The sequence below is a fragment of the Vipera ursinii genome (assembly GCF_947247035.1).
Source record: "Vipera ursinii genome assembly, chromosome: 2".
NCBI classification, from domain to species: domain Eukaryota; kingdom Metazoa; phylum Chordata; class Lepidosauria; order Squamata; family Viperidae; genus Vipera; species Vipera ursinii.
Window position 1 is genome coordinate 277,858,728 of NC_139513.1, and position 26,223 is coordinate 277,884,950.

The 26,223-nt window shown below is 37.7% G+C and overlaps 1 protein-coding gene across 1 annotated transcript in view; it reads left to right on the top strand.

Annotated features, from left to right (window-relative positions):
• Window positions 1-25,190, top strand: part of MTMR12 (myotubularin related protein 12) — a gene marked incomplete at its 5' end in the record, with an annotated part of 38,810 nt that extends 13,620 nt beyond the window's left edge. Inside the window, 12 exons of the mRNA XM_083354800.1 lie at window positions 1,310-1,440; window positions 3,143-3,236; window positions 3,729-3,852; window positions 5,137-5,212; window positions 8,340-8,446; window positions 9,751-9,875; window positions 10,453-10,531; window positions 10,784-10,854; window positions 14,521-14,693; window positions 18,458-18,625; window positions 22,112-22,273; window positions 22,568-25,190. Of these exons, the coding sequence (XP_083210926.1) occupies window positions 1,310-1,440; window positions 3,143-3,236; window positions 3,729-3,852; window positions 5,137-5,212; window positions 8,340-8,446; window positions 9,751-9,875; window positions 10,453-10,531; window positions 10,784-10,854; window positions 14,521-14,693; window positions 18,458-18,625; window positions 22,112-22,273; window positions 22,568-23,140 (1,883 nt within the window). The 3' untranslated portion in view covers window positions 23,141-25,190. The remainder of the gene's footprint in view (window positions 1-1,309; window positions 1,441-3,142; window positions 3,237-3,728; window positions 3,853-5,136; window positions 5,213-8,339; window positions 8,447-9,750; window positions 9,876-10,452; window positions 10,532-10,783; window positions 10,855-14,520; window positions 14,694-18,457; window positions 18,626-22,111; window positions 22,274-22,567) is intronic.
• Window positions 25,191-26,223: the final 1,033 nt, after the last annotated feature.

Here is a 26,223-nt window from a genome sequence, read left to right on the forward strand (position 1 = left end):
CCAGAGTTTTAACAGCATTGTGAGATCCTTGAATTGCCTTGGAGAGCAACCTGTGATGTACTATGATGTACAGGTACTTAAAACCTACAAGCATATTGTGACTGAAGTTATAATGCCAGTGAAAAAAGTGACTGATGACCATTTTTCATACTTATGATCATTGCAGCATACCCATGATCAAGGGATCAAAATTCAGGTAATTGGAATATATTTATGACAGTTGCATTGTTCCCAATTCATGTGATCACCATTTGTAACTTTCCCAGCTGGCTTCCAACAAGCAAAATTAATGGGGATTCATTGAACAAGCACACAATTCATTTAACAACTGCAATGATTTGCTTAACTGTAGCAAAAAAATCATAAAACCGGGCAAAAGTCACTTAACTATCTTGCTCAGCAACGGAAATTTGGGGCTCCATTGTTGTCGTAAGTCAAGGTCTACCTGTATTTGGAAAGGAACAACATTATTTGTCCTGATACATTTTTGGCCAGTTGGTTTTCAGATTACTGTCATTGCCTGCTTTGCAAAGACCATACTGTACTAACCCAACCTTGAGGTTATCAATGCATGCATGAGTCAACAAAAGCAAAAGACTTTCTGTTCTAGTTAAAAGTCAATTCAGCAGTAAATTATTGTGAAGCATGTATTCAAGTATTTAAATCTTTAGGAATACAAATATTTGAGAGAAAGTTTGCATATTGTTTGTATTTTCAACATGAATTGCAGGAGATAAAGAAAGTACATTGCAGTTAGTGGTTGGGATAATTTTACCAAAGTAGGGTTGCAGAGACAACCACATTAGCAACAGCCCAGGCCACAGATCTGCACACTGATTCTCTTAAGCAATGTGTTCTTTTCAGGTGTATTTTACTCATTATGAAACTGTATTTTCCAGCATCTTAAATTTTTAAATGGTTCTCTAGCCCAGGTGTCCCCAACCTGTGGGCCACAGCCCACTACCAGGTTGTGGCCTATTTGCAACCGGGCCATGTGAGTGGCGGGCTGTCATGCACACGCACAACTTGACTCACGTGAACGGCAGGTGCTGGCACTCACAGCCCCACTTGCGCTTATAGTGGACTGCCAACCGGGAAAGGTTGGGGAACGCTGCTCTAGCCTCTTAAGCAAATTGGGGGGGAAATCCTGTTGTTGTTGTTTTTTAAAAAATCCCAGTTTCTCATTGTAATGGCTATAAACTTAGGAATATTTTTGCGGGCAAGATCTAAGTTTACTGATTTGCTGGATAAATAGTGGTAAGTTGCATACCTGAATAAATGTTAAAACTGACCTATACTTTCCTTACAGTTTATGATGAGAAAAAAAAACCTCTAAGTGGTCAACTGAGAAAATATCCAGAAACAATAATATTCTACTGTAAAGATCTTAGAGTGTTTCACTTCTGTTTAAGATATACCAAGGAAGAAGAAGTTAAGAGGGTAATTATGGCTTTACCAATTTCCTTTTTTAAAAACAAACCTTTGGACTATAACTAAACTTTCATGAAGAGCACTGAAATGTTACAATCGAGTTACATTTTTTAAGAATATCTGAAAATTAAACAGAGAAGAAAGTCCTGCCTTGTTGAAGCATCTTTATCTAGTTGTGGCTTAGTCATGTTTTCAGTTAATCGTAACTATAAACCATTGATTTACAATCTACATGCTAAATGAATGGCAAACAAAACCCATTATAATTTAGCACAGATTTGAATCCACTTTTTGCCTTCATTTGTGAATCCACTTTTGCCTAAAATACATTTTAGTCAGTGGTGGGATTCAGATATGTGAACAACCAGTTTTCTGTGGATACCGCTTCTGGAAGTCCATTCTGGGCCTGGGCATCAAAAAATTACCAGTTCTGCCGAAGTGGTGCAAACCAACTGAATCCCACCACTGATTTTATTCTAAGGCAGTGATGGCGAACCTTTTAGAGACCGAGTGCCCAAAGTGCAACCCAAAACCCACTTATGTATTATCGGGTAGGCGTGGCCCATTGGCTGGATGTGGCCAGTTGGATGGGCATGGCACATTGGGTGGGTATAGCTGCGGTGGTAACGGCAGACTGGGTAGGACTAAAAAGTTCAATCAATTCCAACTTTGTGAGATCTTTTTTTTTCCTGCGAGAAGTTGAAATTGATTGACTGATTGAACCTTTTTTTCCCCCGCACATGGCAGCAGAGGCCTAAAGTGAAAAGGTTTTATAAAACCAGCTGGAGGCCTAGGACTGGGGCGACAGCACGCGTGCCCACAGAGAGGGCTCTGCGTGCCACCAGTGGCACCTGTGCCACAGGTTCGCCACCACAGGTGTAAGGAATAGACTATATCCTAATTGCTGGATTCTGTTTTTAAATTAATTGTACCATGTGAATGTTTCTCATTTGATTTAACATACAGTGAAGAAAAATAGGGTACTATGTGGCACTGATTTCGTGACTAATCCTTACTTTACATAATGAGGAATCCTAACTGTGTATAAATATGTTAGGTTTTTAGCTCCTGAGACTATTAATAAATCTTGTGTCTCTGTGTTTGATTTGCTTTGAATTCTAACCTGAGTGTTGGAAACTTATGGCAGTTTTGCAGGTTATGTTGATCTAGTTATACCTGCTTTGGTTGTTACGTTGCTAAGAATGAAGAAAGAGGGTATGAACAAAATGCAGGAAATTTATGGCCAATCATAGAGCTGTGGGCATTCTCAATCTTCTCCAAACCTTCTTTTCATAAAAATCTGTACTTATAACTAGAGATAGCATTACAGAGGAAATCAACTTGGGGTCCTAATCTTCAGCCTCCTCATTCAGACTTTTAGAACCTTCTGTATATGTTTCCATCTGCTGTTTGTCCTAACGTAATTGCTAGCTCCAACACAATTCCATGTACTGACAAGTAGCTATGCAGGCAGCTTATGAGATTTGTATCCTTTGTACTACAGTATGCTAGCTAGACAGCATCTTCTAGTTAGATATTTAAATGCTAATAGGGGAAGTCCATAAAAAGCATTTCAACAGAGTTGATATTAGCCTGTATATATGGTCACTTTAGAAAATTATTCAGCAGTCTAGCAAAGTTGGAAGGTATTAGTTTCTTCTAACTAACATGAATGCATTACAAATATGTTGATTTCTTGTTCCTTTCTTAGATTGTCAGTGGCATAGTTCATCAAACACAGACCCCTAAGCTATTTAAACGCTTGTTTCTGTTCTCTTATGCATCAGCTGCCCCAAATGATTCAGGTAAGCATGCACAATATCTCTGCCTTGTTATTTTGATTCTAAGTAACTATTGTGTTGACATACTTTCTTTAAAATAGGCTTGTTGTGTTCCCCCCTTGGTTAGCTTGGTCATTTGTCCTGTCTAATACTGATGAGAAATAGATTGTATAATAGCTGTTTATGTACGTTCTAGATACCTGTAAAAGACTCATCAATATTTCGTAGGCAGGAATTTGATTAAAAAGTGACATTGCTACTTCTGTTAAAAATGAAAATATATGCATCCCCTATTAATTATGGTCACAGTCTGAAACATTGGCTTTGAAATATCTCAGGATGGTAATTGGTCCTTTTAAGAACAAAACCTACATTACAATTAAAAAAAATATCCAGTGTGTATCTTACTAAAAAGCATCTTTCACAAACTCTTGTCAGGTTTTGGGTTAAGATGCAAAATCCATTTGAAAAGTTCAAAATTGTCCAGTCTTAAAAAAAATATTTATATTTCAACAGAGAAAGAGAATCAAGTAGTATGGTTTGATTCTATTAAAGACTGGCGTCAAGAATTGGAGCGTACCAAAGGAAATCTAAAATACAAAGCAGTGAATGCCAATGAAGGTTATAAAGTCTCTAAAAAGTAAGAACTCATCACTTTTTAAAAATTAACGTTGTTGACTGAACAATCCGCAACTCAAACTGGTTTCCCTTTTGTGTCCCTTGTCCTCCCTGCCCCTCTGCATTCACCTCGCCAACCCTCAGCATCTTCCTTCCGCTGCTGACGAAGTGTGCCCAGCTTGGCTCTATGCAAGGCAGCAGCTGGCTGCACCATATCTTCTTCCCAAGGCTGCTTGCCCTTCTCACAATGCTTCAGAAGGCTTCTAAGGCAGACATGTCAAACACAAGGCCCGGGGGCCGGATCTGGCCTGCAAAGTGGTTTCATGTGGCCCGTGAAGCCATCCTGGAAACAGTGAGGGACCGGTCCCCACTGCCTTGGCCCTGGCCCAGAGACTCTCCTTCTGCCAGAGACCCTCAGATCTATCCCACTCATGCCCAGGCCCCCATAGGCACCCTTGATGCGAACGATGTAGAGCTGGCCATGCCCACCTAGTAGGCCATATGCACTCTAGCCACGCCCACCCAGTAGGCCACGCCCACCCTTGCCATACCCACCTGGCCCCTTGAGGGCAACTGCAGTGCTGATGCGGCCCTCAATGAAATTGAGTTTGACACCCCTGCTCTAAGGCCTTCTAAATCCCCACCAGAAAGCTGCATCTACTGTTACCTAAATTGTGTGGGCGGCTCTCATGATGCTTCAGAAAGCCTTGGAAACTTTCCAGAGCACTGTAAGAATAGTGAATGGCTGGCACAACCTTCTTGCAGGGTTTCAGAAAGCCTCAGAAGCATTGCAAGCAGCCTCCGGAAGAAGACCTGGCATAATTCTAGGAGTACCTGTTATAAATTAAAATATGAGCAGGTAGATATAGCAAGTGATACAGGTTCATGAAACTAACTGTGATGAGTAGATGATAGATTTTAAACTTTTGTACAGAAGTAAAATACATTTTCTTTAGTTCAAGGTTCACGATAAGTTTTGCACCCATTTTTCACCACATTCAAAGTTTGCTTCTGAATATAATTAATACAGATGATCCATTGTGCACCCTGCTTTATGATATCCACAGGCTCCCTAACAGGAAAGATAAGGAATATAAAGCTAGATTTCTGTTTAATAGAAAATTTAAACCCAAGAGAATATAAGATGTGGGCTGCAGTCTTCATTGTCACAAGACAATCAACTATTTAAAATGTCTTCAGGTCTTCTGTACAATTTCTAACTAATTGAACTCTAATGAGAAGCCCCAACCAAGAGTTAAGTCTGAATAACTTGCAGATTTTAATTTGTTAAATTAACTTTTCTCAGGTTGCCTCCCTATTTTGTTGTTCCAATGGCTATTTCTGAAGAGAGCATTTTGCAGTATCAAGGAAGAGGAATTCCAGTGAGTGTATTTGTTGACAAGCTTGAAGAAGCTTTTTGTAAACGTATATACATGTATATTGTGTTATATTACATTATATATTACATATATACATTGCACACACACACACACACACACACACACACACACACACACAGGCTTCCTTTATTACTACTAAATGATTTGAGTCTTCGGAGAAGGGCGGGATATAAATGGAATTAAAATAAAATAAAAATAAATAAAATAAATGAGTGCAATTTAATTATATAGCCTTAGCACAATCAGAGATAAGCAAAACAGAATATCAACGGCTTGTCTCATGTATGTAGTTTGATTATTGTTTGCTTCTACATATACAGAGTTCTTATCACAGTCTGGGAAGTAGGATTAATGGATACAGTTAATAGATCAGTTCAAACAGTCCTTTGATTTGGATGAGTGGAAATGAATTTTGTACTCTCTTCTTTTTTTTGTTAAGGCCTTTAAATCCTTTTTCAGTTCAGAACCAGTAACCTGATTCAGACTGAGTTTCCAGTTCCAATTTAGCAAACTATAGCTCTGTTTTAGTATTCTTCTGATACAGGTAGAATCAACTTTGCGTAGGGAGACGGGAATATATCCTAGTTCTAGCCCATTTTGCTGTTTCTAGCATGAGTATTCCTTACCTGTAGGATTTATTTTGATTTACACTCACTATGATTCATGCAACAAAGCTACAAATGTGTGATGTGACCAAAAAATATATTGTTAGGCCCCTTTTTTTGCAGAACCTAGGACTGATGTGGATTGAGAGAGAAGGACTGATCCAGGTCACCCATCTGGCTTCCGTCTCTACGGAGGAGTAGAAATTGGGTTTTCCTGCCCCTAGTCTAACAACTTAACTCCTACATGGTATTAGCTTTCCTAACTACCCCTTTCATTTACATTGATCATATTTATCTCTCCTATGCTCTGTCCCATGAACCAGTGAAACCATCCCATGGTATCTAGCAGTATCATAAAAATACCATAAATAAAAACCTGCTTATAACCCCCCAAAACATTGAATATATAATTATTTCATTTACAAATAATAAATAAGGAGTGAAAAGTCTTCTCCATGTCATAAAACTCAGGCAGCCATCTTCAAATCATGCTTGAACATATGTTTTAACTTCTTTTTAAAATGGATTGAGGAGATAACTAGAATTTCTAAAGGGAGTGAAATTTTACAGATTGATATTGCTAAGAAAATCCTTGCTCCAGTTGTTAGCTAAATGGGATTTCTTCTGGGTTGGCACTCTTAGAAACTCTAGTGATGTTGCATGTGTTGGGAAGCTGAAAGTGTTTTTTATTTCAATAGTTATAGCTCTAGCTAGAGAAAAACATATATTTATTTTATTTATTTATTATTGGGACTTATATGCTGCCCTATCTCCCGAAGGACTCAGGGCGGCTAACAACAATAACATACAATAATACAGAAGTTAAAATAAAAATTACATTAATGGCCCCTGTAGAATAAATTAAAATTAAAATAAATTAAAAATTAGAGTTAAAAATTAAAAACATCATTAAAATCCCTGTCAGTCCAGGTCAGCCAGGTGGAAAAGGAGTGTTTTGAGGCCGCGGCGAAAGGACTGGAGATCCGGGGCCATCCGAAGCTCAGGGGGGAGCTGGTTCCATAGGGCTGGCGCTCCCACAGAGAAGGCCCTCCCCCTGGGGGTCGCCAGCCGACATTGTCTAGCCGACGGTACCCTGAGGAGGCCTTCTCTGTGTGAGCGTACTGGGCGATGGGAAGTGGTTCCCGGCAGCAGATGGTCCTGCAAGTATCCCGGGCCTAAGCCATGTAGGGCTTTAAAGGTAAGTACCAGCACTTTAAATCTCACCCGGAGGACAACCGGTAACCAATGCAGCTCACGCAGGAGGGGTGTAATATGGGAGTATCGGGGTGCTCCCATCACTACCCGTGCAGCTGCACTCTGCACCAGTTGAAGCCTCCGGGTGGTCTTCAAGGGCAGCCCCATGTAGAGAGCATTGCAGTAGTCTATACGGGAGGTAACGAGTGCGTGGGTGACTGTACGTAGGGCATCTCGGTCCAGAAAGGGGCACAACTGGTGTACCAGGCGAACCTGGGCAAATGCCCCCCTAGCCACGACTCCAATATGGTCTTCAAAACTGAGTCGTGAATCCAGGAGGACGCCTAGATTGCGTGCTCTATCAACGGGAGGTAACATCTCTCCTCCTATAACCAAAGATGGAACCTCTTGGACTAAATGAGATGCCGGTACGTAAAGCCACTCAGTCTTGGCCGGGTTGAGCCGGAGCCTGTTCTTTCCCATCCAAATCTGTACCGCTTCCAGACAACGGGACATCACATCGAGGGCATCACTGGGTTGGTTCGGGGTGGAGATGAAAAGCTGGGTATCATCAGCATATTGATGATACCTCACCCCGAAGCCTACCTATATATGCTATAAATATTTCATAAAGGGTGATATTGTAGGAGAGTCATGTTAGCCTATGATGGAAAAAAATCAGGAAGATCTGGAAACACCTTTTCCAACCAACATAGTTTATCAAAAGGCATATTTTTGTGAATTGTGCTTGCTTTCATCTGATACATTGAATACTGGATATAAATTGGGGTGAGATGAGAGAGAAAGGGAGGGAAAATATGGGTTGATTATGCAAAGGCAGGGTATATATGAGACAGGTTACAAGTACCTTATCAATTAACAGTTGTAATATGTTAAAAACCCCTTGTTTGTTGAAACATTCTGAGGTTGCATGAAACATTTTGATTTATGCCAGTTCAGCAATTTCTCATTCAACTGCATTTAAACTTCCCTTTTTTCAAAATAAAAAGGATGACAGAAAACTTAGCTGCTAGTACACAGTTATACATTGATTCTTAATCCAGGTAGGAAATCCTGGGGTACATGGCTAGATCTAATGGGGAAGGAGCATGGGACCTTATTAAGATAATCCAAATTGTTGTTTGAAGGATTTTCCAAGCTATTTCATCCACCTTCATTCAGGGCACTGAATTTTATGTGTGGTGAGTGGAATAGTCTTAACTTGTGCTGTGTGACGCTTCTATTACTCCATAACAAAATGAATGTTTCTCATACATAACTAAATCACAACATATAAATATCTACTGCAGGTTTGGTGTTGGTCTTGCCATAATGGTGCTGCTCTCCTCAAGATGTCAACTTTTGCCAAAGAACAAGATGACAACGCTTCCCAGCTGCACAAACTATTCTTGGATGGGTAAATAATAGTTCTGTTTCAACTTAGCACATTTGCATTTTCAACTGCATTAACTCTATGAATACTTAATTCCTAATGACAAGCTATCATTTTCTTTCCCATTGATAATATACTAGACATTTGTTCCTTCTCTGGATCACTATTCTGTGTGGGTCTGGCACTTTTCTGGAAGCAGATCTGAGTAAAAGCCTTGTATGGTGTTCTGAATGCTGCAAAAGACTGCTAGCCTATTTGTGGAATAACTGGATCAATCTGGTCACAGAAATTTCCCTAGGATTTCCTCTTTTTGGAACCATAAATTTTGAACAACCCTATGCTATGTCTTTAATTTCCCAGTACTTTAAATCACAAATTCTTGGGCAGTAGGGAAAGATACAACGCTTTCAGCAATATCTTATGTGTAATATCAATATAATTTTGACCAGTGGTCCCCAAACTTTGTTGCTTGGCAGTCCAGTGGGGTGGGGTAAAAGTGGAACTGGTCCACGCTAGCAGGGGGCATGCAGCTCAACTTGCCTGAGCATGCGCACACAGCTTGACTTGTGCAATTTGAGCTGCATGTGTGCACACACATGGCCCTCTGCTCACAAGTCAAACTGTGCGCATGTGTGTGCACATTGGTTCTCTGCTTGCACAGCCTGGTTGCAAATAGGCCGTGGCTTGGTAGTGGGCCACGGTCCGGGAGTTGGGGACCCCTGATTTAGACCATGGTATTAGTGAACACTTTGTTCACTCATCTAGCTAAGCAAGTCTAAATCACAATGAGGCTTGGAAGTTGCTTTGGGACTCAGGTGAGAAAAGGTATAAAAATCCATGCATTAAGACACCAGGCCTTTAGTTTTATTAATACATTTATCAAACTTATAAAACACTCCAAAAAGCAATAACACAGTACAATAAATAGGAGCTGCAAGAAAGATGTTGGAAATGTAACAATAGGTTATATAGTAAATATTTTCTATTAACAATTTTCTGCTATTAATACATGCTTAATACTCCAGGAAGGCTTAAGTTTCTTCACAATAAGATATATATTTCTCTATAACAATACAGAGAAGGAGGTCAGGAAGATTGGTGCCCACAGATGCTTTATTTTTTAAAGTAAATTTGTATGCTTGCTAAAGAATCCCAGAGAAAGAAATATTATTTCCCTACCCTAAGATTGTATAAAATTAGAGAACTTTGACAATCTTGCCACATTTGTTCCCAGAATTGCTAGTTCTGCCCTTTTGATGCCAGATAAAGAAGTCTCCAGTTTAATGCATTCTATTGTGTTCTGAATGTTGTTAATCTATTCTATTTAGAATGTATAAAACAATTGATAAGCCTCCATATGAAGCCTTGAAAATTGAAGACCTTTCAAGCAGCCTTCCATCTTTGCAAGAAATCCAAGTTGCATATACTAGATTTAAACAGCTGTTTTTAATAGGTGTGTAAAAACATAAGGAAAATAAATGTTTTAGAACTCTTAATGTGGAAAAAAGGCATGAACTGCTGTGTTTACTATTGATACTTCAAAGGCTTGTTTTTAAAACTGCAGATGCATGTCATATCTTAAGCCAGGAATTAATGGATCATTTTTCAAAAGAGGCAGATTTTGTTGTCTTCTTTGCTTTTTACTGCTTTTGTTAACCGTAAAGTGATTTTGCAATAAGAACTGATAAATATTAATCCTAATCAGTCTTTCAAGGTTTTTTTATTGGTTTTGTTTTGGGGTGGGGGAGTTCCACTTCACCTTTCTTTCAGAAGTTTTTCTTAGTCTACTGATTGGTATAAACATTCAGTTATTGTATGCCTTTCTATAGTTGACCGTTCTTTTGAATTGTATTGTTGAAGCATTATTTAAATACAGAATAAAACAATAAATTGTATACTCTGACTACATGGGTTCTGCTGGTGCAAAAATATATGTGAATATAACACAGTCATTAGCTTAATTGACATAAATGCATTCTATATTTCATATGTAAATAGCTAAAATTATTATCTTGGGTGGTTTTTTTCAGATAACAGTGCAGAATTCTGGGATACTGATGTAAAATGGTTTTCACTGTTGGAAAGTACAAATTGGCTAGAAATCATAAGGTAGGTTAACTTCCTAAGTTGTATTATCTAAATATACCTAGGAAAGCAAACCATCAGGTCTTTAAGATAATACAAGACAACATGATGTATCCTCAGATTTTAATAACAACTTCAACAAATTCATTTTGAGATACAGTCATTTATCCAAGATCCTTGGAATCATAATCCCAGTTGATTCCAAACAGAATTATGCCTTTCCACTTCCACTTTCAAGAGATATATTAAAGCTCTAATTTGTCCATGTTCTTCCAGGCGATTTCTGAGAAAAACAATAGATATTATTGAATTGCTTGAAGTACAAAGCACAAATGTTCTTCTTCAAGGTAAGTTCAAGAAAGCATATTTCCCCCTATCAATTATAAGTAGATGAAATAAAATAAAATCTAGTTCTTAACTCTTTCATTCATAAACTGCTTGCCATGTAAATATGTTTAAAACAATTTAAACTTGACAGTTTTCTGACATTGGATACATATGACAGTTTTCTGACCTCAAACTGAAAATTTTATTTGAAGAAGCAAAATAGTTCAAAACATACTGCTGATCAATGTTCACTTAATTCCTAAAAAATATTCAGAACATCAATTTTTCAAATGGTGTTGATTTCCGCATGCGCTATACATGAAACACAATGTAACTGTGCTTCAAGTATAGACTGGAATATCCCCCCCTCCCCGAATTATTCAGAGGTAAACCAATATATACATTAGCGAAATGGAACTATTTTAGGACTGCTTATAGAGGTACTTAAAAACAATTTACAACGTTTGAAATTTCTAAATTATAAAACTGGGGTGTTTGCCACTCTGTTGGTTGCAATTTGAACAGGATAAACCTCCATATAAATAAATAAATGTTAATTCCTTCAATTTCTAAGAAATAACACATGGGATGTAATTTCATATTTTTTAGAAAAGAAACAGGATTTTGTTGTGTTAACTGGAAGTACGCAAATCATTTTTACAAGTGGATGAATGATGAACTGGTAGTGATACATGAAGTAAACTTGTAAGATGAATTGTAACAAAATCCTTAAATCTAACTTTTTTTCCTTACAGTTGATTAGGTAACTACAGTACTTGTCTTGTAGATTATTAACTACACCCACTCATACTTTTGTGTTTCACTGTTTTATATAACTATTTTTACTGCAGGTCTAGATAGACAGACATATACACAATAGTATTATTTTAAAATTAGCTCCAAACACAAACTATTTTGTATGATGAGTAAGCACTATAGAAAGGTAAGAGTAAAATTCAAGCTGTTTCTCCATCTGGATCAGTCAACCCAAATGGCTACCTGTGTTGTTTGTGTTGCATTTCATTTGCCACCAGTTCGTTACTGAACCCAAAGCACTGGTTAAAATACTAAAGGTAAAATGCAGGTAGCCCTCAGTTAATGATGGCAATTGGAACCGGAATTACCATAGCTAAATGATGTGATCATAAAGCACGGCATCATATGAACATGCCACTTAATGATGGCAGTTCCGGCATTACCGGTTGCAATCATTAAGCAGATTGGTGAGGGTCATTAAAGCAGGGACATCACATGGTCACCATTTGCACCCTCCCTGCCAGCCTCCTCACTGCCTTTGCTTGCCAGAAGCTGGCAAAGAAGGCCACAAATGATGACTATGAGAAGCTCTGGCGTACTTGTAAGCTGGGCACCAGAGGACTGGCCATATGAACCACATGTTTGGTGCCATCACACGTTTGAACAGTCACTGAATGAATGGTCGTAACCAAGGACTACCTATTGCTACAAAGGGAAATTGCCTTTTCAGTATTCAGCTTCTTAAAATTCTAATGTCTGTGTAGATCAAGGGTGTCAAACTGCCGGCCTGTGGGCCGGACACATCATCAGGAAACCACGGCCACCCCATTGCCATCAATGGAGAAAAAGCTCACAATATGTCGCGTGACGTCAAATGACGTCGCGAGTTTGACATGTCTGGTGTAGATCAAACCTCTGGAGAGCTTTTATGGGGGCTTCATGTAACACTTAGTACCAATATACAACTGCAAAGGAGTTGAGCAATAATACCTGATATCACTTTCTGGAAATGATATTCCAAATAGGAGTATTCTGTCTACTAAACTATTTCTTAACCCAACACAAACTTTCTGTCTTAGAAAAATCTCTTGCTGGTTATATTCATTCCAGTTATAAGCCATAGGCTGATTGGGTGTAATCGATTCCAAAAATATGCCTGAACAGATATATAAACAGATCTATTTAACCTGTTTTATCAAAGAGTGTCCAATACCATCTGCTCACTGTTTGCTGTCTTGATCATCAAAGAAAAAAGTAGGCAGCTAATTATAATTATTTCTTTTAAGAGCTTTCAAGCTTATGGTTTTTTCAGGTTTTTTCTCAGTAGAATTATGACTACTTGCAAGCAAGTTCTAACCGTGTTCCACTATTGCTCTTATTGATTCTGAATTCTATTAAGCTATAGTTTATAAATGAAGGTTAGAGAATTTGCATTCATTTTACAGAACTTGTTGAGCACTAGCATGCAGAAGTCTTAACAAAATTCCTTTCTTTTATCCTTCCGTTTCAGAATTCATTTACAGTTACATTAAATGCACAGTTCTCTATATCAAGGTCTACATTTTTGCCAACATCATGTACACCTTTCTGTCAATCCCTTGCCTGAAGAACAGCATCAGTAGTGTTTGAATATTGAAAACCACTTTGAAAAGTTGCCCTGAAAGGATACTTTCGTTGCCCTTATTCTAATGAAATGTTAGGATTTGACAAAAAATACTCCCTCCTCCTATAAATTTTTTTTTTTTGCAACTGTCCAATGTTTTTAGGAAAATTTATATTCAAACATTGAAAATAAATACATCACATCATGCTTTATCCCATTCCTAAAAGAGGATTGAGCCTATTTGTTTGATTCACCTCCCCCCTGCAAATGTAATAGAAAGTTAGAAAAGAAATGGGTTTAGTCACGCTTGAGGTGTTCAGGTCTGTATACATTTGTACATGGCTATAAATTTCTGACTAAGATACACCAAGGAGCTGTCTTATATTTTAAAACACGGCCCTTCTAGCATGTTTCTTGGATTCTGGTTTAACACCTGCATCTGTCCTCTGTCTTATCTCCTTGTTTTCCTTTCAGTGAAGACCCTGTCTTCTGCTGTCCCATTTTTCTCCACCTGTGAGTAGTACTGTTGGCTAGCCTGCAGAGGGCTAGTTTAGATGGGTTGGTGTTTAGCATGTCTGTTACTCTCCCGTCTTGTCACTCAGCAGGATAAGAACTGGTACAACAAACCTGCTAAGCTCATTCAGAATGCAGTCATAAAATTTGATTTCTTTAATCCTGGCTTAGTATTACTCTGTGAATTCATTTGACTAGACTTCTCTATAGGGTCATCATTAAATGAACCATGTTTAGTGTGATGGGTGAACCCAGTTACTGGCTTTGATAGTTAAAAGGTGCACTTTTGGACAATATATTCCCTTGCTTTTCCTAGAGTCCTGAAACTTGGTCCTGTATTATATTTTGTACCAAATGCTTAACTAATCTGTTGTATAGGTTCTTCCACTGTGTTCATGCTGTCTCATTCTGATATAATGCCTAATAATCCTCTTTGCCTTACCACTGTGAAATACTGCTTCAGTGCATGCTGCTTTTGGAATATGTTCCTTTGGTTTGTATGACCATAATCAATAGTGAAATGTTGAATGACATACAGTATTAGGTAAATGGATAAATGCTGTGTTTCTGAGAAAGTAATACTTTATTATCTAAATCATTTTGCTGCGCTGTACTAATTTTGATCTTGGATTTTAATATAACAGTACAGATTCAGGATGTTCAGTAAATGCATTAAGAGTGCTAACATCCCACTCAGTAGACATTAATGTTTGCCTGAAAGGGACTGTAATAACGCAAACACGTCCTTCATTTAAAGTGCCCACAAACATTTTTCTCTTATCTGAAATAGATCTGTTTGTCTATTTATTTCTAGAGGAGAATGCTTCTGATCTCTGTTGTGTGACTGCCTGTCTGGTTCAAATTATGATGGATTCATACTGTAGAACAAAGCTGGGATTTCAGAGCCTTATTCAGAGAGAATGGATCATGGGAGGACATGCTTTCTTGGATCGGTGTAACCATCTGAGGCAAAGTGATAAAGAAGAGGTATAACTAAGGAAGGGGTCAAAGTTCTACAAAGATGTTCTGAGCAAAAGTATGTCTAGGGAGGGAAACTGAGAATCATGAAACTGGAAATGGTGGAGCCTCTGTCTCAGTACATAGACTACCCCAAAATATGTCAGGGGCTCAAGTGAGCTCTTGTTCAGGAGCAAAAATATTTCAGTGAAGGAACAAGAAAGGCAGGCAAGGCTTTGTAAGCCTTGATCACACTAAACCTTCGGCCTCCAGAGTCCAAGAAATGTATTGCCAAACAAGCAAACCCTACATGCAGTTGATATAAATTAATCGATTCATATCTTACTCTGTAACATTTCAGAAATTTTAAAAAAAAACAACCTCAAAAGCTATGAATAGGCCAAAAGTTTTGGTTTTTAATAGAATAAGTATGAAATTAAATATCAGGCACACCACTCAAGAGTTATTTGTATTAACAGAAGTTAGGGAGATAGTTGTCTAATTACCATTGGATTCAAGGCTGGCTTTGCAACGGTGGAAAAACTGGTGCTTCTTTCTGAATTGCTAGTATCTTCCTCCAAGAAGCACTAACTATTTTGTGGCTCCGACTCCCATTTATTTCTCTGGTTGCTTTAATCAGCCAGATGCAGTAGGATCCTAATGCTAGAGGTAGATCATAGAGAACTTCCTCAAGATCCAGAGGCTCAGAAACCTCCCAGGTACATCTCACTACATCACCTTTGACACCACATCAGATTTTTCCATCTTCAAGTTTAGAGAACGTGAGTGATTATCTGCAAATATTTGGTCAGGCAATCACTATGTACTCTGATTGGTTGTTGCCCCTCCTTCCCTAAAAGGTTCTAGGATATTTAAATATTTTGCAGATGCAGTGTGAAATAATTCTGCTTTACCATAATTATTGCCATAGTTTCAAGCTTGTACCTATGTCTGATCACACCTACTTCTCATTCTCTGCGAGTATTGCTTCAGGCATCTTTTATTTCCTACAGCAATTCATAGAACTAAGTAGGATTAATAGGCAGGGAGCAGCCACTGAGGAGCAAACTTCTGCAGTGCTTGGCTTTCTCTGTTTTCCACACTCTTAACAAAGTACCCAGAAAATTTAGCCTTTAGATATTGAGAAAAATCTCCAGGTACATCTAGACATCTTTTGCATCAGATTCCTAGGCCTTCTAATCAGCTCTACTTCTCCATGGAAGCTTGTACCTCTGTTGTCACAAGGGAGTGGTCTAAAAAATTACAAACCACTGATGGAACAGGCCCCCAGAACCACATCATGTCTCAGGCCAGATTTAATGTGTGGTTGGTTGAGTGGTGGGGCCCAAGAGAACCTGGGACAAGTCCATGGCTTTCCTGGGGTTGAAACTAATGCAGTATGCAAAATCTGGCTGGACAAATTCAGATGACTGGTTAATGAGTTAAGGATTAGGGTACGTGAAGTAGAAACAAACCAGATTTCTAACCAGCCCTTCCCTGAAATGGTTCACTGCTCTCTCCGTCCGGAATTAATGATCAGAAGTCAGCTTGAATTTATCAATAACAAGTTTGGCTAGATTGCCTTCTGTCAGTTTTGATTCAGGAATTTCTTTTATCAGCACATGGGCTTGCTGTGGATGAAATATATCTTGATTTTGGCAAAATATCCATAACATTTTGACTGACAAGCTAATCTAGCATAAACTGATTGGCATGACAGTTAAGTCACATGCAAAGATGCTCATATATAGTTTCTCATTAAAATAAATAGAGCTATTGAATAGAATCCCACAAGATTCAGTTCAGGGCATTATACTTTGAAATGTTTTTATGATAATTTGGATGAAGAGCTAAGAAAATCTTATCAGATTGGCAAATGATTTAGAATTGGATGGGACAGCTAATATCCTAAGTTGGAAACACCATTTAAAATTTAAGGGTTAAAAAAATATGTTGGAAAAAACGGAGTTAAATTTAACAGAGACAAATACAGAGTCCTTCTCTTAGAAAGCAAATCATATATAGAAGTAAAGAATCAAGTTCCTTGGTAATAGTCCTTTTGAAAAGAAATACTGGAATATGATCCAGTATTCCAAGTTGAATATGATTGATGTAATGCAAAAAAGCAAAATGTGGTTTTTATGCTATATCGTTGGAAATATTTCCAAATAATGGGGAATAATAGTTCCACGTTATTTATCAGTGGTCAGACTCCACCTTGATTGGTGTGTCCAGTTTTCAGTATCACACTTTTAAAAGTATTCAAATTAATTGAACAGACTTGAAAAGATAGTGCGGATGATCAGGAAAGTAAAAAATGAAGACAGCAAAGGAGTTCTAAATGCTGTAGTCTTCTCGAGCGATTATTGAGTGGGTTGTGAAAAATTGTCAGGCCCATAGAACAAAGCATGAGTAGAGGTAGTCTTCCACTTAACAACCACAAGTGAGCCCCAAATTTCCGTTGCTAAGCAGGGTGGTTGTTAAGTGACTTTTGCCACATTTTTTTGTCACAGTTAAGTGAATCTTCAGTGTTGGAGCACCCAAAACGTCTGGAGGCAAGTTGTTCCACTGATTAATTGTTCTGTCAGGAAATTTCTCCTTAGGTTGTTCTCTTCTTGATTAGTTTCCGTCCATTGCTTCTTGACCTGCCTTCAGGTGCTTTGGAGAACAAATTGACTCCCTCTTCCTTATGACAGCCCCTCAAATATTGGAACACTGCTGTCATGTCTCCCTTAGTCCTTTTCGTTAAACAAGACATACCCAATTCCAGCGACTGTTCTTTATATGTTTTAGCCTCCAGTCCCTTAATCATCTTTGTTGCTTCTTCTTTGCACTCTTTCTACTGTAGAGTCTCAACATCTTTTTCATTTCGTGGCAAAATGAAAACATACCCTGTGAACTGCTTGGGAGGGGCTGTTGTAGCCCTTTTCTTGCTTACTGGGGATTCCAAGCACTGCTCCCTCCCTCCAGACTACATTCTACCAGAAGAATATGATAGTTTTTTTCAGACACCTGAAGTGATGTCACATAAATAGAATAATACATACGAATTACAGAAAGGAAGATTCTTACTAAAGTGAGAACTGTTTTAAACAAAATTCCACCAGTTATCCAGAGAAGAGGTGCTAAAATGAAGCTGAGGGAGCCTTCTTTGGAGAATTTTAATTTCCATTCCTATACCGATCACAATATTGGATTAGATTGGATGGCCTAATTGGCTGTTTGTAACATTTTCATTCTGAGTTTTCAACTATGCCTACAGGCCCTAAAACATTAAAACCCTTCTCCTAACTGATGCCTCTGACTAGAACTGCAGCTCCTTAATGATTGCAGAGGCCAGAAGTGATAATAGAAAAATAAAGATAGTTACACAACTTGCATTCATATCAATGCAGTGTAGTTAATGCAACTTACTAAAACTTAATAAATGCAACCATGGAGCAGTTATAACTTTTATGATCGTTTTGTGATGATACTTGAAATGGCATAAAAGCAAATATTTATCAAAAAAATGTCAGATTTATTATCAGTACTGCCATATCTTGGCATGCAACTAAAACGATTTTAAATGCCGTTTTATGAAATGAAGAGGGGAGGGGTGAAATTCATTTGATAGAAAGATATTTCCCCCCTTTTTATGATAATAATAATAATAATGATAGCAGTTCTTATGGAGGGATAGACTTTGACGTGCTAGAAGCCTTATTAAGTCAAGTTTTGTTGAATGCAACACTTCAGCTGTGGTGCTCAGTTTACTGTATCTTGTATTGTTATAGTTTCCTTATTTTTTTTAGGCTCCAGTTTTCTTGCTCTTCCTGGACTGTGTTTGGCAACTAGTTCAGCAATATCAACCAGCGTTTGAATTTACCGAAACGTATCTTACTGTTCTGTCTGACAGCCTTTACATCCCCATATTTAGCACCTTCTTCTTCAATTCTCAACATCAGAGAGACACCACTACGGTAAGACAGTTAAGAGGAAAATCTTCATTGCCCAATATAGCAGATAGAAACAGTACAGTATTTTCATGGTAATACATTATTTTGGAAGTGGGTAAAAAGAGAAAAACGAGAAGTCCATAGTCAAATAGATGGAATTAAAAATAAAAATGTTTCAGTGATTTCAGATGAAAATGAAATGAAAGGAAGGTAGAAAGAGTATGTCCCAAGATTTATATGGGAAGAATGACATATTAACAAGTATAATAGAATGAATGCTACAATCAAATTTAGTATGGGCTTAGGCCAGAATTAAATAAAACACCATTATGTGCAATGATAAATATCCTTACAATATACTCTGTTTATATTAACATTAATTAGTTCTATCTCTTGGTGGTGATTTTACCAGGCACACACTTCCAAATATTGACCAAAGTTTTGCTACCAGAAACTCTTACCTGTTTAAAGCTACCTGCTTTAAGGCCTAGTTACTTGAGGAACTTCCTGTTTCTCATAACATTTGTCTGGCTGATTTGATCCTGCAGGGTTGACATGCTCTGGGTTCCTTTGATTAATCCATGTCATCTTTCAGAAGCCCAGAAGCACCTGTGCATACAGAAGCATTCTGTAGCAGTACGTGCCCTTTGCAGTGAGATCCTTCCCCCCCCCCAAGATTTGGGTGGCCCCCCACTTTGCTGTTTTTCAGAAGAACCTCTTCGCTCAGGACTTTGGTGAAGGAGAGGGAGACCCCTCACTTCATCACACTTGCCATCTTTTCTTTTTGCTTTATTGTAGTTTGTTTCTTTGTTGCGAATTGTCATCCTGAGTCACTTGACAGTCCGGCAGCTTGTACATTTAATGAATTATTATTACCTGAATACCCATGGAAGTCCTTAAATAAAGGTAGAAGTAGCCTTTGTATTGAATCAGAATAAAATAAAAAATATGGTCAATGGATTCAATTTTATTTGGGCCCCTCTAGCTAAGCCTAATAGTAGCATATTATAGTTTTGTAATGGTATTAAATCTGCCTCTAAAAAATTTTATGAGACAATATAATCGGCTTTGGAAACTGCCCACCCTCATTCTAAGTATGCAGAAAAAATATTTTGCAAAGGAGAATCTCTGTATCTTAAGGCAATGAATTCTTATATTTTGACTCAGCTAATTCTGAAAGTCATTATCCTCTGGCTGTTATCTGACAGCATTCTTCATCTTCTCTAACCCTAGAAGTAAAGAAACTCAGATGATACCATACTAGTATAATGTGTAAGTGATCTTTAACTACCACTGTGATGTATAATTGACCCTTCAAGGTAATGGTAGTATCCCCCAAATGGCTAAATTCTTAGTAGAGCAAGTATTATTGTTTGCCATGCTCTAGCCTTCGCAAAGACTTTGTTCACATACAAATTAACAACCACTCACATACCTCCCTCACCCTCATTTCCCCCATTTCCTGAACTGATGATGTTACCTAATATGGACATTACATGCTGGCAATGCAAACTAACTCAGATATCTACCAGGAGCTGAATGGAGCCTCAGTTCTGGGAAGCCCAGCCTCTAATCACAGGGCCGCATTAGGGCCATATCTAGGGCTCAAGAAGAAACCCATAAACAATACGCTATACTTTCTTGAAGGGTCCAAAGTTTGAATGAAGGCACCGTTATGCCCAATATAATAGTGACTATATAACTATTACTGTCCAAGAAATAAGATAAAAGGAGTCATAAAGATTGCAAGAATGTTTTTAAAAAATAATGTTGCTGCAAATGTAAATAATGTAACTGGAGAAATGTTTAAAGTATGATTTATGGAGTACACTTGCAGTTTTGTTAACGTGTATGTGAAGACTGCATTTATGGAATTGGAAGAATGCTGTTTTATTGTTTCACTATGTAAATAGAAAGATGGTGAGAGTGAACAACTTCAGGGGCTAAGTTTCTTAGGAAGGCATTGAAGGAATTCTGATACAATGGGAACAAAAGGTGACCTTAGCAAAATTTAGGGCAGAGGGTAAAACAGACCAGATTTTTATTTTGCAGCAGGTCACCGCAGAGTGTATAAATGTGAGAAATTTCATTATGAGTCTGTTAATTTGGAGACATATGGTAAAATGAATAAGCTTGAAATATGAAGTGTTTTATAGGAATTTAGAATTGGAAGGTTGGTTGCTGAAAGCATTAAGAACAGTATCTGATGGTAGTATAACATGATGAGAGTTAACAATTGGCTGTTCTGTGTTCCATTAATTATTTCATGGACTTATGAATAAATGTATAATAAGGAATGCTTATGGTGAAGATTGAAGTTGATAGATTGTTTACTGAAGATGTGAAAATGGATAAATTTTAAAATCTACAAATGCCAGGTAATTCTTGAGCTATAACCATTCAGTAACCATTTGTTCAGGGACTATTTGAAGTTAGCATGGTGCTGAATGAAGGTCCTCAAAGTTCTGGCCATTGCAGTGTCCACTGTGGTGACATGAACAATACCTGGGTGCTTGGCAGTCAGCTCTCACAATAGAATAGAATAGAATAGAATAGAATAGAATAGAATAGAATAGAATAGAATAGAATAGAATAGAATAGAATAGAAAACTTCATTGTCACTTTGAATGTACACTCATCGGCATACATTGAAATGAAATTTTGTTGCATACAGTTGTCAAAGGGTCACCACTCCAATATACACTACATAAATATGACAAAAATAAATACAGAATTATGCATATACCCACATATATTATATGGCACAGAGAAAAAACAGTCTAGTTCAGATTATGTATACATGTGCATGGCAAGAAAAACGAATCTTGAGAGTTTACCAGACGGATGGCATAGGGAACAAAGCTATTACAGAATCAGGTAGTCCTGCTAGAAATAATTCGAAATCTCCTCCCAGAGGGGAGCAACAGAAAAAGACCGTAAAGTGTGTGTGTGGGGTCTCTAACAATGCTTTGAGCTCTAAGCACATAGCGCTTATAGGCAGCATCCTGAATACCAGGGAGTGAGCTTCCTATGATCTTCTCAGCTGTCCTTACCAATCCTCTGTGTGGACTTTCTATCTGAGGCACTGCTGCCATCAAACCAGACAGTGATGCAGTTTGTTAAAATGCTCTCAATTGTGCCTCTGTAAAAAGTGGCCAGGACAGAAGGAGAGAGATATGCTCTCTTCATCCATTATGATCCAGTTGCAGCATCCCAGGGTCATGGAAACGGAGACAGCATCACCCAGATCATTTTCATGCCTAAGGCAGGACTAGAACTCACCATTTCCTGTTACGTAATCCAGCACTATGCCAAACTGGCTGTTTGATGGCTAAGGTTAACTCTGTTTAATGGTTAAGGTTAACTCTGATGGTCAAAGGGTCTGACAACTTTGAATTAAGACATTCCATTCTATTAAAAATTGAAGTATCGCAGATTGAAGCGCTGCAGATTGGAGAAAATGCATTTCTAAATTAATTCCAAACTTGTTTTTTTTTTTAAAAAAAACAGTATGGAGGAAGTCTTGATACAGAAGGCAGCAAACTTAGTTTTCTTTCGGTATGGGATTGGTCTACGCAGTTTGAACATGAAGGTCAAGCTTTGCTTAACAACCCTCTTTATGCAGAAAAGCCAAAACTAGACAAAAGTCAGAAAAAAGCTTCACGATTCAAGGTAAGATGTTTGCATATTTCCACTTTAATAACTGGAGGACTAATACAAAGTGGGTTGCTAATTTAATATGGTAACCATTGTTCAATTAGGTTGGAGTATGTGAATTACTATAGTGAATTTTGAGAAAATAAATAAATCTTCATGAGGACTACTTGTAGGAAGTAAAAAGAATAATTTGGCCTTTTATGCATTTTGTTTCTGTTCATAGTTATTACTTTTGTCCACTTTGCCCAGAAACTAAGCTGGAATTGAGTTCAGGTAATTCTGATTTTGTCTTCTAAATTTCTTTTACAGCATCAGCGGCAACTCTCTTTGCCCCTGACACAAGCAAAACCTCCTCCAAGAAGGGGATTTTTTAAGGAGGAAACAGACCAATTAATTAAGAACCTCTTGGGCAAAAGAATCAGCAGGTTGATAACTTCTTCCGATGAACTTCAGAATAGTTCCAGAGAATTCTATGACAGTTGGCACAGTAAGCCTGTTGACCTTCATGGACTCCTCCTGCCATATCTGGAAGGACCAGAAATCAAAGTGTGGGCACAGAGATATTTACGATGGATTCCTGAAGCTCAGCTCCCTGGTGGAGGCGCAGTTGCCACTGCCACAAAAGTCTTAGATGTAATGGAGGATGTGCAGGGTTTGCAGAAGAAAATGGATGAAAGACATCGTCAGGCTGAGACTCGGAATGATACAGAAGCTTCTCCCTTTATGAGAAATCCTGCTCGTTTGTCATCATTATTTCCCTTTGCCTTGCTTCAGAGACATTCTCTTAAACCAGTTTTGCCTACCAGCATTTGGAAAGACTTGGAAGGTGAAGAAGATTTGGCCAGGAGAGATGATGAGTATGTTGATCTAGGTGGTGATTAATGTAATGCTTCCTTTCAATTATAGATTTGAACCATATTCCTGTTCAGTTACCGGAATAAAATTGGTTTCAGGGAGGCACATAATTTCCTTTGGGTTGTATTCTGGCTAAAGATAATTAGTAAAGTTTTAATACAGAACGATTTCCACTTTGCTTGAGAACATGGATGTATTTTCCATAGACATTGGGGAGGGGGTGCGTTACCTTATTCTTGATTAGGTTCTTCTGCCACAGGAAGGAAGATTGCTTTTTTTATTATCACTATGTAAGAACCTGCTGAGACAGCATGGAAGATAATACTGCAGCCACAAGATTAAACAAAAACGATTTTTTTCTCCAGCAAGAATCTGTTCTATTTATTGCCCCCCTCAATTAATGAGAGTTTTATCTTCCTACCCCCAAAACGTGATTGTTGAGCAGTCATGGGGAAAAATAAGGTGTTGAAAATATCAAGAAAGATCTATTGGAACCTGCCTACTTCAGTTTTAATAAGCAGTGGTGTCAAATGTTCAGCAATGGAAAACAGTCTAGTCTGGGAGGGTCATCTATTTTATCCTTGATAAAACCGATCTTTCTAAGGAGAATCTTATTTTTTAAAAGCAGTTTGAATTTGTCAGTTGTTTTAAATTTGAGCTTGAGAAATAAAAAGTAAAGACTGTCACAAATTCTGCTTGTTCTGATCATCCATCCTCTTCAGAGTTCTAACTCTGTGTTATTTTCACAAAACAAATGGACTTGAGTTCATCTCACTGGATGGTCTCTGTTTGTTGTGTATTTTCTGATCAGTGGTGACTTCAGGTAATTTATTGCCCAGTACAAGAAGCAATGGAATTTATAAAGTGTCAATAAGCTAGAATTGTGTTTATCAAAAATTTTGTAGGGTTCTTATGTTGATCTTCCTCATCAATATTAGTAGCTTGCACTGAATCTCTAGTCCTTCTGTTAGGAAGGCATTTAAAGAAATGAAACTGGACTTGTCATCCAGTATTTGTGCTTTCTTAAAGCATGGCATTAATGGTAATAATGAATGTAAAGAGTCTGCACATTGGAATCTCAAGATTACAGAATGATGCTACAATAATATTGCAGTTACAAAAGCCATACAGAAATGCCTGTTAAACCTAGTATGCTTATTCTAAACCGATGGACTTGTCAAATGGACACAACTAAGTGTCATGAAAAACTAACATAATCCAAAGTTAGAGGTACTGCACAGGATAGAACAGGAGTATATTTTGGACATTAAAAGAGACAGTACAACTTTCACCAACACTTCCACCTCTTGACTATTCTGGTTAAGAGTCTCGGATAACAGTTGTCTAATCCAGTAAACTGTAGAATGAGAAAAAAACATAATGTCTGATTTCTGAATTAGTTCTTCCTAAGTGCATTTCTTGCTTTGGATTATGTTCACAGTAACAAAGAGTGTGCTTGTTCTTTTAGTTTTGTTGGAAGCAAAGATAACGGATGTTTTATTGGAATATGTATATACATTGGTGACGATAAAAGCCAAAGTGCTAAAGTCCATGTTGCCTTATGCATCTTGTTATTATGAACTCCTTGAGTTTTCAGAATTTTGAAATACAATAAAACTTACTTGTATGTGAGCCTTCCAAAAGTTAAGAGTTCATACTTTTTCCTTGTAATGTCTGCGACATTTGCTGCGGCTCCTATACTCAAATTTATAGGCTGAATTGTAATTTGAATACTTTTTTAAAAACACTAACATTAAGCTTAAATATTTTTGACAGTACGATTGTAATATATTAATCGTGGAAATGTATTTATATTTAAGCTGTCAAATGTTTATAGAAAAATATATGGAAGAATTTTTATAATAGTTTATGGAATTGCTCCATTCTGGTCTTGATCAGAACACAGCACTGTATGAATGAAAATTATTTAAATGTATTTTTTTCAGGTATTGTCTTATTACCTCTGTTTTTACACTGAATGCAAGCTTAGCTTTAACAGTACTTAAGGAAAAACTTTCCTGTTAATTCATTGTAATCTGTTTGGATACCTGTATGTGTTAATAAAATGTACTTTTACTAATAATTTAAAAATAGTGTTTGAATCATAATTGTCTTCTTTGTTCTCACACATGGTGTCAGTTTCAAGTTATTTTTGTATGAATGCAATATGAATAATGGGCCTATAGGGAGCATACATATAGGTGCTTTCTACAGAGAATTCTAAATCTACTTTACCTTTTGCTATGAGGTAAATGAGGCCCCAGATTTTTTTGGGGGGGGGAAATATGCTGACATTTGTAAACCTCTCAGAGTGCTGTGAAGCATTTTGGAGGGATATACAAGTCTAAGTACTATTGCTATTGTGTCTGAGGCATCCACCTCTGTTGAGGAAAAGATTTTGCACTTTGGCATAGATGGATTCCTTCACTCTTCTCTCAAACCATCTATCTTCCCTGTCCAAAATGTGAACATTATTGTCCACATTTTCCAAATATTTGGGAAACATCACATACCTGTGTTCTTGAAACCCACCAGCACATTAAGATAGAGGCTTGTCCATCCTAAAGATTAGACACCAAAACTTAAAAGTAATGTGGTGTATGTAGTCCAGCGCTGTGAAGAGTGCTCAAAGCTCTATGTTGGAAAAACTAAACAGCCTTTACACATGAGGATGACCCAGTACAGTAAAAAAAACTCCCTGGAGGACAAATATGGGTTTTTTTGTACCAATCAGAAAAGTCCCCACTTTCAAACAACTAGTGTATTTTCAGTTTTTGTTACCATATTACATTAAAACGCAATCTCTTGAAATGTGCGGGACACTGTGTTACAACTTCTGCAGAGTTGTTCTTGAAAGAAAGGAGTAAATACAGTTACTCCTACCTTAGGAAGAAGTCAGCTGGGTGGTCTTGAGGCAGTCCCTCCCTCAGTCCTAGAATGTGGGCAATGGTAAGCCACTTATAAAATCTTGCCAAGAAAACAGCAGGAAGTTGTCCAGGTAGTCGCTAGGAATGACCACTAACTCAAAGGAACAGGAGGGAAAAGATCTTAACTTTGCTTGTGTACAGGATCTGTTTGCTTAGAATTTGCTGGAATTTTCAGACATATCT